Source organism: Apiospora marii (assembly GCF_038362585.1).
Source record: "Apiospora marii strain CBS 49790 chromosome Unknown utg000003l_segment0_segment0, whole genome shotgun sequence".
NCBI classification, from domain to species: domain Eukaryota; kingdom Fungi; phylum Ascomycota; class Sordariomycetes; order Amphisphaeriales; family Apiosporaceae; genus Apiospora; species Apiospora marii.
This window is the reverse complement of record NW_027117374.1, coordinates 5013590-5028141: the sequence shown is the minus strand read 5'-3', so window position 1 is coordinate 5028141 and position 14552 is coordinate 5013590. Positions and strand designations below refer to the sequence as shown.

Below are 14552 nucleotides of genomic sequence, written 5' to 3'. Positions count from 1 at the left end.
GAATACGGGGTTACGGGCTGACATATGAAATCTTAGCTTAACTCGGGCAGTACCCGAAGTTTGACCGGATATGGTGCCCGTCTGGGGTTACCAAGCTGCGCCCCCGTAGCTTCGTGTCAATATCGAGGATGTTCATGAGATCTGTCCAGAGATGACGTGTTGCCTTCATAGCAAAAGAGATGGTATTCTTTTCTAGTTATTAATATGTATCAGGCTTATTTGGTAATGTCGGGGATGCAGATAAAACTACATCATCTATAATAGCAACCCATCGGGATTGCACCATTCTACATAACGTGTCATCAACTGCATCTAAGACAGACACATCCCCTTTCCTCTAAACCCCGGATTACCGGGTAGCAGCTGGAGAGGCCTGAGCCCCCTGGTTGCCCTGGCTCCATTGCTGGATCTTCCTTCGCCTCTCTTCCACTTTTCGCTCGAATTCCTCCACCTTGGCGAGGCGAGCTTGCTCTTCCCTGGCGTCCTTCTCGGCCCGTTCAATGGCTTTGCGCTCATTCTCTCGCTTGAGCTGCTCCGGTCGTCGATGGGCGATATCGCGGGCCTTGAGATCACTGAAGATGGCCTTGAAGATGATCTCGATGAGGTAGCAGCCCACAAAGTCAAGCATCATGACCGCGGTCAAGGTTGTCTTGAACTCGCTCTTGAAGGGGACCAGTTTCATTTGTTCGTTCAGCTCAGGGATGAACTCGGTGGAGCATGAGAATGCGATAGCAGTCACACCAATGATACCGTAGAACATGCCCTTGTTCTCTGACAATGACTCGCGGAAGGGTCGACCTTGGTAGTTAACGGCGAAGGTAGAGATTTGCTGAATAAGTTGGAGCAGGTAGACAGCACTGTTGAGAAGACTCGGCTTGAACTCGGCCTCCAGGTCGACGTTGGGATCTTTCCTACAGAGGGGTTAGCTAATGAAATATCCATATGGGGTCAGGTAAATGCAACTTACTCCTCGAAGCTCTCTACAAACCGGGCCATGTAGATCAGGGTGACAATGTGGACAGCGAACTGGCCAAGGATCGAACCAATAATGTAAAAGTTGAAGATGTTCGGCTGGGGGCGTTCCTTGGAAAGTCCCTCGACAGATTTCGCTCGGGAGATGGAAAGGAAGCAGACAGACATGAGCATACCACTGATAGTGATTTGACCATCGCCAAACTTGATACCCTCCAGATAGAGAACACTCAAACTATAGGCGCTGATCAAACAGTTGAGCGCAAGAATCTTGTACATTTGGATGGTGGCAACGAGTGTGCAACGACCCTGTCGGATAATGTTGGGGATAGCAACAACGTTTCGCAGCTTGCTAGTGAAGGGGGCGGCGACTGAGGCGTCACCAAGCTTCAAGCTGGGCGGCTCGTCGTCGCCCAACTCCTGCTCCATCATACCAGACGTCAGCTTATCAGCAAGGCTCGAGGCCTTCTTAATAGCCTCCTGTTGCTTGGCAGCTCTGGGGTCGTTGTTAATCAGCTGTTGAGCGGCGGGGCTGGTGACGGTCTCGATGGCCTGTCCGTTCTGCTTGGCGTATTCCTCGGCACTAATTCCCTTCTTCTGCGCTTCTCTTTCAATAGCCTTCTGCCAGTGCGGGTTGGTGGGTCCGGGAGGGTACAAGTGGGCGATGAGAACAGGAACAGGGGGCGCAGGCTGGTTAAAGCGCTTCATCAGGTCGATTTGCTTCTGGTACAGCTCCTTCATCTTGGTGTTGCGGGAGTGCTCTGCGATGCGAGTCAGATCTTGCGGCGTTCCGTTGAGCAACGCGACACCAATGTGTGCTTGCTTCAAGGCTCCAACATCGTTTGTTCCATCACCGGCCATCAAAGTGTAGTAACCCATATCCTTAAGACCCAGGAGAATCTCTTCCTTTTGCTTGGGCGACACGCGAGCATAGACCCATGTGTAACGAAGGATAGAGAGCCATGCAGAGGTATTTCCCTTGAGTTGACTAAGAGCATATCCTGTGACGCAGAGGTCTTTCTCCTTGAGGATAGACGGGTCAATGGGCTTGGAAGGATCGACGCTGATGATGACCTTGTCATCGGGACTTCTCCAAACCAGCTTATCGCCATGCTCGCTGTGCTCAGGGGCGTCCAGAATCAAGACATCACGGTCAACGATTTCGACTTCGCGAGCGACATGAACAGCAGTAAGTGGGTTGTCTCCAGTGATCATGACCACACGGTGGCTGCTCTCATTGAGCATGCGCACAGCTTCTTTAGCATCGTCCTTCAGGGGGCACTGCAATACCAGAAATCCAGCAAAGATCAGATCGGCCTCAACCTTCTCACGCTTCAGATCGTTGATTCTGCCAGATTTAAGCTCTTCATCGGTTGATAGTTGCTTGTAGGCCAGAGCCAGAACTCGGGAGCCACGACGGGTAAAGTATTTGAAAGTTTCTTCGTAATCAGCGGGGACAGTCGTAAGCATCTTCATGATGGTCTCGGGAGCACCCTTGACACCAACAAAGGTACCCTTCATCGCGTTACCAGTCTTGGGGTCAGTGGCGTGGACAGTAGCAACAGAGCTTTGACGCTTCAGAGCTGAAGAGAATTGGAACCGGCGCTTAACTTGAACAGATCCACGGGTACCACCAGCGGCCGCAATAGCAGGCTTGGTAGTAAGTGAATCGTTCTTGCCGAGTTGCCATCCGAGGGCAGAAAGTGTAGCCTTCTCCATGGGGTCACCAACAATATCGCCTTCTTCGAGTTTGACGAGGGCGTGTGCAGTGGCCAAGACCAGGGTAGTCGCCATACCAGCATCGTGAACAGGAGTGATATGGCTATGGGCACCGTCAGATTCCTTGGGTGTGTCGGTTCCGGCGTGGCCAAGACCGAGGCCTGCAATACCATCAACAACCAGATCTTCGCCGGTCAAAGTACCGGTCTTGTCGAAGCAAGCGACATCGATACGGCCAGCAAAAGGGATACGAAAAGGTTCTGTGCAGAAGATGGCGTATTTCGCAAGAGCAGCAAGACTAGTGTTGACGGCCAGACTGAGCTCCATGGGCAGCTCAGGGGGAACAACGCTGGTGACAATCAAGATGCAGTCGAGGAGAAGCTTGGATCGCTTGCGATCCCTCTTGACACCCCAGTCCCAGACGTACCAAGATGCAGCCAATGCGAAGATGAGCAGGAACAGGATGAAGAACAGAGCCTCGGCGTTGTTTGCCGACACACGCTCAGTCGAGTAAATCATGGTTCGAACCAAGCTACCCTGGGAAGTCTCGAAACCTGTCTTCAGAACGATAGCCATAGCTCCATTGTCCGGAGGAGGGCGAACGCCGGAGACGAGTTTCGGCTTCTCCTCATCGGGGTTTCCATGGGTAATTTGGAGAACCTTGGTACCACCCCAGAGGAAGGAGTTCTTGTCCAGACCCTCGGTGTCGATAGTAGCATCGCCAGGTCGCAGCTGCACAGAGTCCTTCAGGAGAGGAGTACTCTCGCCGGAAAGCATAGCCTCGTTGACGATCGCAGTACCCTCAACGAGAAGCAAATCGCAGGCAACACCGCTGTCTTCCTTGGTTCTGCCGACAGAGACCAGGTCGCCCGGGAGCAGTTTGTCGCTCTGGACTTCGGTCCACTTGCCCAGCCGGTGAACCCACATCTCGTAAGGCTTGATGCTCATGCCACGGAATTCGTTGAGCGTTCGCTGGCGCTGCCAGACCACGGTACTTTCGAACATGACGAGCATGAACAAGGTGAAGAGGGAATAGTACCAGTACTCATCCAACATCCATAGACCGACACAGAAGATCTGGAAGACGAAGAACGGGGCGACGGCATGCTCGCGGAAGAGTTCGGTAAAGGTGGGGACGGGAATGTCGAAGGTATTGTCGCCATAGTATTGCTCCAGGCGAGTCAACTCGGCCTGTGTTGCGATACCGTTAGACTTTTGGAATGTGTCCAAGGTAGGCTTTGGGTCGGCATCGATGCTGTAGACGAGCGGGCTGAACGATCGGGTCTCCTCGTTGAAGAGGAATCGTCGCTTTTGGAAGAGGAATGACGTGTTGGCTTTGCCAGCAACCTATGAGAAGCAAGTCAGTATGGATAGTATGCTGGCAGTGGGGTTTCGCACTGCGCAGGAGGTATGATGGGGGCAAACGTACCTGGATGCGCTCGAGCTTACAGATCTCGGCCGTGCCCGCATTTGCGATAGGAATGACCTTGATCAGCTGGGCCTCTTCGACCTTTTTCGCCTTGGTGGCCGTGAAGTTGCCCTTGAGGTTGACGCTCCAGTTGGTGCTCAGCCAGACCAAGCTCTGGCAGGTGATGATGGTGGCGCACCAGACGAAGGTCCATTCCTGGGAGGAGATGTGCTTCTCATAGAGCTCGGGCGTGTAGTAATAGCGGGCAAAGACGGGCCATATTATGGCGAATGGCCAAACGTAAAGATGCAGATAAGTCGGCAGCGGCGAGAGCAGCTCTGCGCTCTTGATCTGATTGTTGTCGACAAGAGGCGCCATTATTGGTGAAGGAGATGCGAGAAGACCTCACATAACATTCTAGGTGGCACTTCTCTTTTGGTGTCTGAAAGTTGAAGGATGGGGTTGTGAAAGAATCGAGGGCCCAAATTGTCATTGAATTTCTGGGTACACCCGAACGTACAATCTGTACTTTTCCGTACACTAACCCAGCAGGTGCTGGGGTCAATTGGATCAATCACTGATGGGTCCGGAGGGGCGGGCGATGGGCGATGGTGGGAGGAAGTCGCCGCATCCGGTTACATCATTCTTCCGGGCCCGATATCAATCAACCTGGAAATTCCGTCAACTTCTACGCTGAGCATTTTCAAGGGCAGCTGTATTACAGTAGTGCCCTTTTGACTACGGGATACTCAAGGGGTTTGACTTTTCTTATATATCTCTATCATGTCTTTGTTTACGATGATGAATCCTTGGCGCCAATTCTATCGACCTGGAGCTATATTTACAGTGGGCCAACCGTGCTCTAATCTTCCATGATAGTAAGGGCAGATAGTGGTAGTACATTGAACATTAGTACATCGAACAGGGTCGATGGGCAGGTAGGTGCCTCGAGCAAATTCAACTTGTCATTAGAAAGCCAGATATAATTGGCCTGAATATCTCAGCTACATGCTGCCATGCCCCGTCGTCTGGGAGGCTTCGATACTTGGCTCAATGCTACACTGCATGGATTAGCGACACCCCCCTAATGCATAGGTAACCTGTAAGATCGAACATGCCGCCAGGTAACAACGCAGGCAGGCAGGTGTCAAGCTCTCTCTTTCTGCACGGGGTAAACCGTTGGTTGCTTCTTTACGCCGGGCCAAAATGTGTAAGGTCTGTTATTTCAAATTGATACAGTCGGTAATCTCAACAAACGCCTATCATACACCACCGTGGTGTCGCGTGTCCCAACCTCCATCCATCGCTACCGAGTTCCCAAAAGGATGCCTATCTTAACTACATACATGACGAAGTACCTAATATTGCACAATAAATCCCAGAGCCAGATTCGCCATTCTCCCCCATACCTAAATAACTTTCCCAGCGCCCCAGTCCATTCATTATCCTTACCCTCATAGCATGCAGGCATCATAATAACTCCACGCTTTACCCAAAGATTGTGCGCAGATTTGAGTCCTCCATCACGTCAATCCAATGCGTGTAATTGGACCCGGGCTTCTCCGAGTCATAGCCAGCCCAGATGGCCTTGACCAGTTCCTTGGCCACGGTCACGGGGGCCGGCGGTAGGTTGTGCTCGTAGGCACTAAGGCGCTCCATGATGAAGCGCCGCGCGTAGCTGACCTCGACCGAGAGCCGCGTGATGGACATCTCCTCGTCCTCTTCTTGGTCCATATTCATCGTAAAGGCGATGTTGTCGCCACCCTTGTTATTGTTGCTGTTACCGTTAGGCATCGCTGCCCCGTCGGCTACCACAGGCGGCACGCCGCCACCACCATCCTGGACTGCATCGCCTAGCGACACCTCCGGTGGAAGCTGGACTTGGGCCGTCTGCTGCAGTTGCTTCTGCTGCTGCGCGATGGTCTCGGCGTCAAATCGTAAGCCAGTGCTGGCGGATAGGTACAAGAGGGGCGTGATGCACCGCGTTCCCGAGTTGGGCGGCACTTTCTTCAGGGTATTGACAAGCCTGAGGCTCAGGGGCACGATCCAGCGATCCCACGGGACATGCCCAGCGGCTTCGGTGGTGTCTTCCGGTAGGCGGCGGGCCACCAAGTCCGGGAAGGTCTGGTAGAGCTGCAACAGCGATGCCAGCCGGTAGCCTTCATTGACATGAACGAAGTGCGACCGGGGAGTATTCCTGTCGCCTGTGTCGGTCACTTCGTGTAGTTGGTACGTCTCGAGACCCAAAATCTCCTCTTCGATCTCTTGCGCTTCCTTTATGTCCCTCATCGCAGTCTGCAAGCTCTTCAGAGTCGATATGGTCTCGCGTCGCAAGTTTCGTCGGAATCGGCGGCAAAGGCGGATCGCTTGAGCGAACAGTCTCTGTGTTGTTGCAGAGATCCCCGTCCAAGGATGAGGCATGACGGGCCCCGTCAGTTCGCCATTCAAAGGTTCCTTGACTTTCGGGATGCCAAGGTCGTCTATCTCGTCTGAAACGACGGCCACGAGCATGTTCCAGTAAATGAGGTTGTTGTTGAAGAAGGACAAAGTGTGACGGTCTTGTATTGATAGCGACTCCGAGTCCCTATTAATGCGTCTCAGAAGCGCCTTGGTTTCTCTCAAGAACTGGCTCCCAAGCTCCTTCGTGTCGATCCAGCATGCCGCTGTACCAACACAACATAGAGACAGGAGCAAATCAGATGGGAACTTTCCGACGGTCGGACCTTGTGTCTTGAGATCTCTCTGAATCGCCTTGATGGCGTTCTTGAGATAGGAGACCGCGACCTGTTTCATGTAAGGCAACTGAGGGGCCAGACAGGTAGCCGACATGCTCTGGAGGCAGTTCATCACGGCCTCGGAGCTGGCCCACGTCTCGGAGGCCAGCTTCCGATTGAGGTTGACCTCGGAGTCGAAGCTAGACCACATCGAGCACACGTGGCGAAACCACTCTTCCACTAGCAGCGAAGAACGATCATGAATTTGTCGGGGTATCTGCGGGTACACTACTCGGGCCGGGGGGCAGAACGACACGCTGGCATCCCACAAGTTGAATGGCGTTCTGTCTTCGGCTGACGGTGGGGGAGTGAGCGCAAGTTGCTGGTCGGTGTAAGTCCGATCGTTCTGGATGATGTTGTCCATGACGGACGTGCATGCCAACATGTCGCCTTCCCAGAAATCGTGGGGCAAGTCTTCTAGCCCATAGCCATATCCCGGCCAGACGAGATTGTCAAAGATAGGGGAGAAGGCTCCTGGTGCGTCTGTTGCAGGGAACGGACCACCTATGACATCGTCCCCGGGAGGCTGGCACGTCAAAACCGGAGGCTCTAGATCATCGAGGCCATCGAGGCTCTCTAGGTTGTCCACGATGATGGGCTCTGTTTCCAAGATGTCCTGGCCAGCTGTCTGGCCTTGAGGTATGGTTTTGGAGGTCTCTGTGACCAGGTCCTTCATGTTTGGAGGCCCCTTGGCCTTATCCGAGAGACTCTTCTCATGCTTGGTAGACCAGCGAAACGACTGGTTGTAGCCTGGGCACTTCCGCCCGTTCTTGAGGCACATCAGGCATTCTGGCTTGGTCTCATCGCATTTCAACTGTTCCCCTTCGAGATTAGCCAGCGGATAGGGATGACGTTTAGGCCGGCGACAGGTCACTTACGCGCTTGGCCTTGCACAGTGGACAGCCATTGCGAGACCTCGTTTTGGTCTTGGAACCGCCTTTGCTGTTCTCGGCCGATTGATCACTACCCTTCCTGGAGGCCGCCTGTGACATTATCGGCTCCGGGGGCGAGTGGTCTTAGGGGGAGAAGGATAACGGACGATGAGATGGTTCGAGGATCGGGACAAATAACCGTTTTGGGAACATGTAAGGACGGCGCAATGGACTGCTTATCCCCGCGCGTTTGCCCCGTAGCGGCGAGTTGCGCCTGGATGCATCAAACAGTGGAATTGAATGGGGGTCCCCCAGGGTTTCCCGGGGGGAAGGGTAGAGGGGGATAAAGTTGCTGATTTAATAAAGGTTTGGGCAGAGGCCAAAAAGCGGGCAAAGCTTCGTTTTCGCCCTGCGTCGGCTGCCCGGCGACTCACTCACGTGTCCCCCCTCCAACCTTCGTGAAGGCTTTCCTGCTACAATACATCATTCACAGCAACGGAGCGCCAACGGCTTCTGGTCTGATAGGGTGGTGTGCCTGCTATCTCCAGCTATCTCCAATCACCCCAGGGATGTGGAGCGTGGGCGGAACTAGCATGCAGTACGATAACACAACCGTGACATAGTTCCAAGGCCGATGCGAGCCCGAGTGGCTCAAATGAGGGGAACCAGAGGGACGACCACCCTCCAGGCCTTGGCCCTTGGGCAGATCCCACCAAAAGCCCGAACGCTGCGCCAACGCCCCCTGTGCCTTCATAGCCATTCGCAGCATTGCCCGATCCGGTAATTTGATGCTTGCAGCGGGCAACCATGATAAGCGCTATCGCCCATCGCTCTAGGTACCCCAGTATTCGGCGTCCAGTCTGCATCCTCCAAACACTTGACATCACCAGAAAGGGAGATAAAATCACGTGTAGTAGTACTCCAACGCAACGCGGTATCATTAGTCGCTTAGGAGGTATCTTACCGTCAATCGTTATTTCGCCATGGTTATCATACCTCGTGCAAATCGGCGGACAGCCAGTATATATCGATAGCCTCCGACGGGCTGGTTCACACAATATGCTAGGTGCATCTTTGACCATCGCTTCGCGCCAACTCTATTAGTTAACAAAATGATTGGATCGCTCCTTGCACAGCTGTCTCCTGATTCTCTTGACCCTCGCCATGCCATTCTCTTGATCGCATGTCTCGTTGGCGTTGCTGTCGTGGCAGCTTTCACCGTCACTGACCGTCTAAGACGAGATGGCCGGCAAGTCTTCCAGTCCAAGGCCGAGAAGGGAGATGCCGGAAAGATAGAAAGGGTCCCCGGGCATTGGACTCCTAGCGACTTCAAAACCCCAACGTCAGCCCCCTACCCTGACTGGGACATTACCACAACGAAGCCACTGCCTTATCGCGCCTTCCGGTACGGGCCCAAGTACAATGTCACCATGGGCTTGCGGTCCATCAACTTCCACGATTGGATCCAGCTCGACAACCAGTACCCCAAGTATTACAAGGATAAGAGGGACCGTATCGCCGAGCGAGGCGACAAGTGCTCCAAGACTGCCCCCGAAGCTTACCCCGCTGCTCTCGAGCTGCTGCAGGAGCTTGTCGACTACATGCCTGCCCGCTACCCCTCGCTCTACAAGCGCACCAGCACCGGCGTCCTGAACCTCTGGTCGGGCGAGGAGATCAACATCACGGAGCGACCCCTCAAGGAGGACCCCATGACCCTGTGCGGGCGCCTCACGCAAGACGACCTGGCCCTGATGATCGAGAAGCCCGACGGCATGTACTACCTGCTGGCGGGCTCGATCCTGCTGGCCGGGTTCTGGCGGCTGACCGACAAGTTCGGCATGTCGCTGCCGATGCTGCACTACTCGGGCGAGGTGCCGCAATACAAGGAGAAGCTCGAGACGGGCATGCTGAAGTTCTTTGCGCGCCTGCGATGCGAGGAGATCTACAGCCGCAACAACTACTTCATCCAGGTCGACGACTCGCTGCCCTGGAGCTGGAGCATCGGCGAGGAGGACAGCCAGGGCCTCAGCTGGTCGACGGCCGAGAAGGACCGCGCCATCGAGCACCACTTCCTCCGCTCCGAGCGCCAGACCCTGCGCCGCCTGCCCAAGACGGGCGCCGTCTGCTTCACCATCCGCACCTACTTCCACCCCATCACCGAGATCGCCGCCGAGGACTACGTGCCCGGACGCCTGGCCAGCGCGGTCCGCAGCTGGGGAGACGACGTCAGCCGGTACAAGGGCAAGGAGCGGTACGGGGATGTCCTGCTGGCCTACCTGGACGGCGAGCATCAGAAGCAGCTGGACAGGGGATTGGATATGGACAAGGAAGGAGAAATCAGGCAATACCCGTGGTAATACTTCAAATCGTCGTTTCGTTTTTTGTTAAGCACGGCCTGCATAGAGACGCCCAATGTAGAAAGGGCTCGGAGGTTTTCTGCGCATTTTCAGCATACCTTCATAGTATCCTGAGCGTAGTCAGGATTGATTACTTGCATAGAGCACTTTCATTATGTACATACAGCTGTCAATGTTCACATCTTAATACCCAAGATCCATGCCGCTCATTTATTGAAGTTATTCACCCCCTGAGGTCCCAGATCTTGCTCGTGGCTACACATGCCGCATATTCCTTCATTTGGTCTAACAACTCCTTCATATTTGTCCCACTTACCTACTGTCGTGCAATGTCCATTTAGCCAAAGAGCCGCATCCGGGATCTTTTTAATTTACTTGATCCCTACTCCTGAACTAGTGAAATGTCCACCCACTAAAGCAACTGGAGGGCAACACAGGTGATACGTCGCAGTCACGGTGCATATGACAGGTCAAAAGGCTTCGTCGAAATGGTGATATGCTTTGATATTTATTTGGTATCCTGCGCTCTACTCAATAGCAAGAAGGCCAGACCCGGGCTCCTTGCCGATGTCCCCCTTCAAGACGCTGATAAGATGAACAATACAGGCAATGTCTAGATTCCTTTCCCCCCACCCGATGAAACCGACCCAGTGAGTAGCAAGCACGTTTACATCTTCTTGCGCTGCCCGCAGAAGAAGGCCAGCCCGCCGTTTTCCGTGGTGAAGGTGATGGTGGCGCCGTCGGGGAAGAAGAAGACGTCGCCGGGCTTGGCCTTGACCTCCTGGCCGGTGGCGTCGCTGATGGTGAAGTCGCCCTCGACGATGATCTTCATCTCGTCGTACGTGTACGTGTAGACGAGCGGCTTGCCCTTCTCCAGCCGGTAGAAGCCCGCCGACATGGGCTTGTCCGGGTTGATCTGGTCCGACGAGAAGACGTCGCCGAGGAAGGCGTTGTCGTTCTCGGCCGACAGCACGGGCGGCTTGAACGTGCTCTGGGCGTTGGCCTGGTAGGAGAATGCTACGGGCGCCATTGTGTGTGTGTGATGTGAAGATGTGGTTTATGGGTGATGGATGATGACAGCGACAACGACGGTCTGAAGAGGAAGTGACGAGTTCACCGGCTTCTTCGCAGAGATGATGAGTGTTTCAATGGATGAGAGTACAGAAAACTTGAGTGAAGATGACGTTGGGATATATGATACTGAATATTATAGAACAACAGTCAACAGCTTGTTGACCCCTTCATTAAATACATGACCGTAGATGCACTCTTACCTACGACGTGTTTCTTTCTTCTCCTCACTTGCCCTCCTCTCCCCGAAGGCCGAAGTCGTTGCGAATCGCCATTGCCCCTCCGGCTCCGTCCCCACGGCTAGAAGATGCCTCATGAGTGCAATAGAGTCCGATTGCTGTACTGAGTAGACCGTAGCATGAAGTCGGCGTCCAAGTCTAGACCGGGTCGGGATAGCATTGCCCTGTCGTGTCCCAAGAGGTTGCCCATGGATAATTTTACTGCTTCAGGCATAGCCCCTCTACGGGCGGCATCATGCTTATCTCCTAGAGCCTAAAGGCCTTAACGCCCCGTAGCGGGCCACTGGGGGGTAGTGGGTGGTGGGTGTTTTGGCCGCTACAGTACAGGGGGGGTTCGTCCGCTGATAGGCGCCCCTCTTTCCCCCGCAATCCCGGGACAACCTTATCATGACCGCTGTCGACCAATGAGAGCCTGCGCGCCACACACAATCAAATCTCCCCAAGGTCTCACCCAACGGGACGAATTGATATCCAACCTGCCAACGACGCGACAGCGACAGCGAAAACGGACCAAGATCAAGAACATTGGTCTCAAGCCCTGGCTAGCTGATCCTTGACGCGGCATGCCGTGTCGTGCAATCCCGGTCGGCGCATCGAGAGGCATACGTCAATTGCACTGATAGGCCTGACGTTACATGTACATTGTCATGCTCTGCTGCAAGATACGTCAGCCGGCAGGGGCTTTCGGGGTGTTTCCTGTATGCGACTGCCGACCCGACTCGAGGATGATGCTGCACCTCCCGTCATCTATTAAGGTTTTCAGCTCGGTAGATCGCAGATAGGCGTAATAATTGATAGATAGGAGGACTCGGAGGGAGGCACAATGCTGCCATCAAATGAGATGCGACCGAGAAGACCCAGCTGTCAGCAGCGCCTGTATCTTTGCGTCTTTTCCCAGTTTCATCACCGTAGATAGTGTCTTGTGAGTTTGTGTACACTATCAGTCATTTTTTGGACATTTTCGGTGTCCATTGTTTGGCCATCCGCGCATCATCATCGTTGGCGGCACCGTCGCTTCTCATCATGGGCCAGCTCGAAAAGAAGAGCTCTCCGCCCGCTGACGCCCAATCTGACATCAAGCATGGCCACACTGAGGAGCACGGCATTGATGATCAGTTCAATCTCACCGCGCTCGGCTACAGGCCAGAGCTGCGTCGCAACAGGTCTATGTTCACATTGCTCTTCCAGTCCCTAGCGATAGCTGCCGTAAGCCATTCTACAGCTCCGTTCCATGTTCACTCCGAATACTCATAGTTTTCCAACATGACCAGATCCCGTATGGGTTCGGCGCACCCCTTATCAGTGCGATTTATGGAGGCGGTAGGTTTACACCTATGTGAATCGCATCTCCTCCGTTTTCTGACTGTAATGTCTACACAGGCCAACTGGCGATGTTTCTCGGATGGGTCATGATCTTGATTGTCGATGAGTGTATTGCCGTCTCGCTGGGGGAACTTGCCTCGAGATACCCGACCTCGGCGGGCCCCTATTATTGGTCTTTCCAGGTCGCGTCACCCCAGTACCGCACCTTACTCTCCTTCATCACGGGATGGACCTGGCTCGTCGGCAACTGGACCATCACCCTGTCCGTCAACTTCGGGTTTGCCTCTCTGCTGGCCGCAACTGTGGCTTTGTACTATCCAGAGTTCGAATGGCAGTCTTGGCATTTGCTCCTGATCTTCTATGCTATTTGCATCATCACCTTCTTTATTGTCGCCTTTGGGAACCGCTTCTTGCCCACGGTGGACACCTTTTGTGCCGCCTTTACGGCTATTACCATCTTTATCACTCTCGTCTGCCTCTCCACCAAAGCGGACTCAGGCAGGCACTCTCCTGGAGACACACTGGTTAGTCACCCTATTCCATCCATTAGTGAGGAATTCTGTCTAATCGTTTGTTGGACCAGGGGTACTATGACCCTTCACTCTCCGGCTGGGGCGACTTCTCGTTCCTGATTGGAACTCTACCTTCAGCCTACACGTGAGTATCGACCATGACATCCGATTTTTGAGATGACATCCTGAGTGGAGAGTCAGGTTCTCGGCCCTTGGTATGATCACTTCGATGGCAGAGGAATGCGGCGACCCGACCACCAAGCTCCCGAAAGCCCTTTCGCTTTCAGTGCCGGTTGGAGGCATCGCTGGCTTGTTCTTCGTAAGTGGCGACAACTTGGGAGAGAAAGACAGTCCTCGAAGACGTTACTAATAGCCAATCGGGGTTTTCAGATCATACCAATCTGCGCAACGTTACCAGAACTCGCGGATATCCTAGAAGCGCCGCTGGGCCAGGCACTGCCCTACATCTTTCTCCGTGTCATGGGATCGCAAGGTGGCGCGCTGGCACTCACCGTGCTTATCCTGGTCATCACTCTGTTTTGCTCGATATCAATTACCGTCGCCGCTTCGAGGTGCACCTGGGCCTTCGCCCGAGATAAGGCCATCCCCCTGTCCCGGGTCTGGTCCATCATCGACAAGCGGCACGAGACGCCGATCTGGGCCCTCGTCCTGACCACGGTGGTGCAGATGCTGCTCGGGCTCATCTACCTCGGCTCGTCCACGGCGTTCAACGCCTTCGTGTCCGTCGGCGTCATGGCGCTGGCCGTGTCCTACGGGATCCCGATCTTCCTGTCCATGATCAGCGGCCGCCGAGGCGTCAACACGGCATCTTGGACAGTTGGCAGCACCATCGGGTGGGTGGTCAACAGTATCGCCTTGACCTGGATCTGTTTCGAGGTTATTCTCTTCTCGATGCCCACCGCAATCCCCGTCGACGGTGCGACGATGAACTACGCTATTGTGGTGTTCGTTGGTTTCATGACGATCAGCGCGATATGGTATCTCGTCCATGCACGGAAAGGTAAGCGAACCATCTTGTTTTCACACCTTGTTTATTCATGACGAAACAGGCGACTAACTGTTTTTGTTTCCTGTCTGTAGTGTACAGCGGTCCACCGGAATCCGATGGCTTAGCTGCTGAAACTTGACGGATCTTCCATGAAGGAATGGGTCTAGTATTCATAGCTACATATAATAATTCAATGCAGAAAGTTGGGCGCCTGTTGACCAAGGTGTTGCCGTTCTGATACCCAACGTGAGACGTGTGGCAGACGGCGACATTGTCTTATCCAGTGCCGTAGCAAT

The 14552-nt window shown here is 54.0% G+C and overlaps 5 protein-coding genes across 5 annotated transcripts; 2 read left to right on the top strand and 3 right to left on the bottom strand.

Moving 5' to 3' along the window:
• Positions 1 to 349: 349 nt before the first annotated feature.
• PG985_005109 (cation-transporting atpase 4 protein) lies at positions 350 to 4477 on the bottom strand (the record flags this gene model as incomplete). Its single annotated transcript, XM_066824878.1, has 3 exons — positions 350 to 911; positions 968 to 4038; positions 4121 to 4477. The coding sequence occupies 3 exons, from the start codon at positions 4475 to 4477 to the stop codon at positions 350 to 352; spliced, it is 3990 nt and encodes a 1329-aa protein (XP_066688038.1).
• A 1110-nt stretch (positions 4478 to 5587) lies between these two features.
• Positions 5588 to 7865, bottom strand: PG985_005108 (uncharacterized protein; the record flags this gene model as incomplete). The annotated part of the gene is made up of 2 exons (XM_066824877.1): positions 5588 to 7687; positions 7752 to 7865. 2 exons carry the CDS (start codon positions 7863 to 7865, stop codon positions 5588 to 5590), a joined length of 2214 nt encoding a protein of 737 aa, XP_066688037.1.
• A 992-nt stretch (positions 7866 to 8857) lies between these two features.
• On the top strand, positions 8858 to 10102 carry PG985_005107 (uncharacterized protein; the record flags this gene model as incomplete). The annotated part of the gene is made up of 1 exon (XM_066824876.1): positions 8858 to 10102. The coding sequence occupies one exon, from the start codon at positions 8858 to 8860 to the stop codon at positions 10100 to 10102; it is 1245 nt and encodes a 414-aa protein (XP_066688036.1).
• Positions 10103 to 10769: 667 nt separating this feature from the next.
• PG985_005106 (uncharacterized protein) lies at positions 10770 to 11132 on the bottom strand (the record flags this gene model as incomplete). The annotated part of the gene is made up of 1 exon (XM_066824875.1): positions 10770 to 11132. The coding sequence occupies one exon, from the start codon at positions 11130 to 11132 to the stop codon at positions 10770 to 10772; it is 363 nt and encodes a 120-aa protein (XP_066688035.1).
• A 1303-nt stretch (positions 11133 to 12435) lies between these two features.
• On the top strand, positions 12436 to 14395 carry PG985_005105 (amino acid transporter; the record flags this gene model as incomplete). The annotated part of the gene is made up of 7 exons (XM_066824874.1): positions 12436 to 12618; positions 12684 to 12732; positions 12793 to 13259; positions 13319 to 13392; positions 13449 to 13566; positions 13638 to 14268; positions 14349 to 14395. 7 exons carry the CDS (start codon positions 12436 to 12438, stop codon positions 14393 to 14395), a joined length of 1569 nt encoding a protein of 522 aa, XP_066688034.1.
• Between the last annotated feature and the right edge of the window lie 157 nt (positions 14396 to 14552).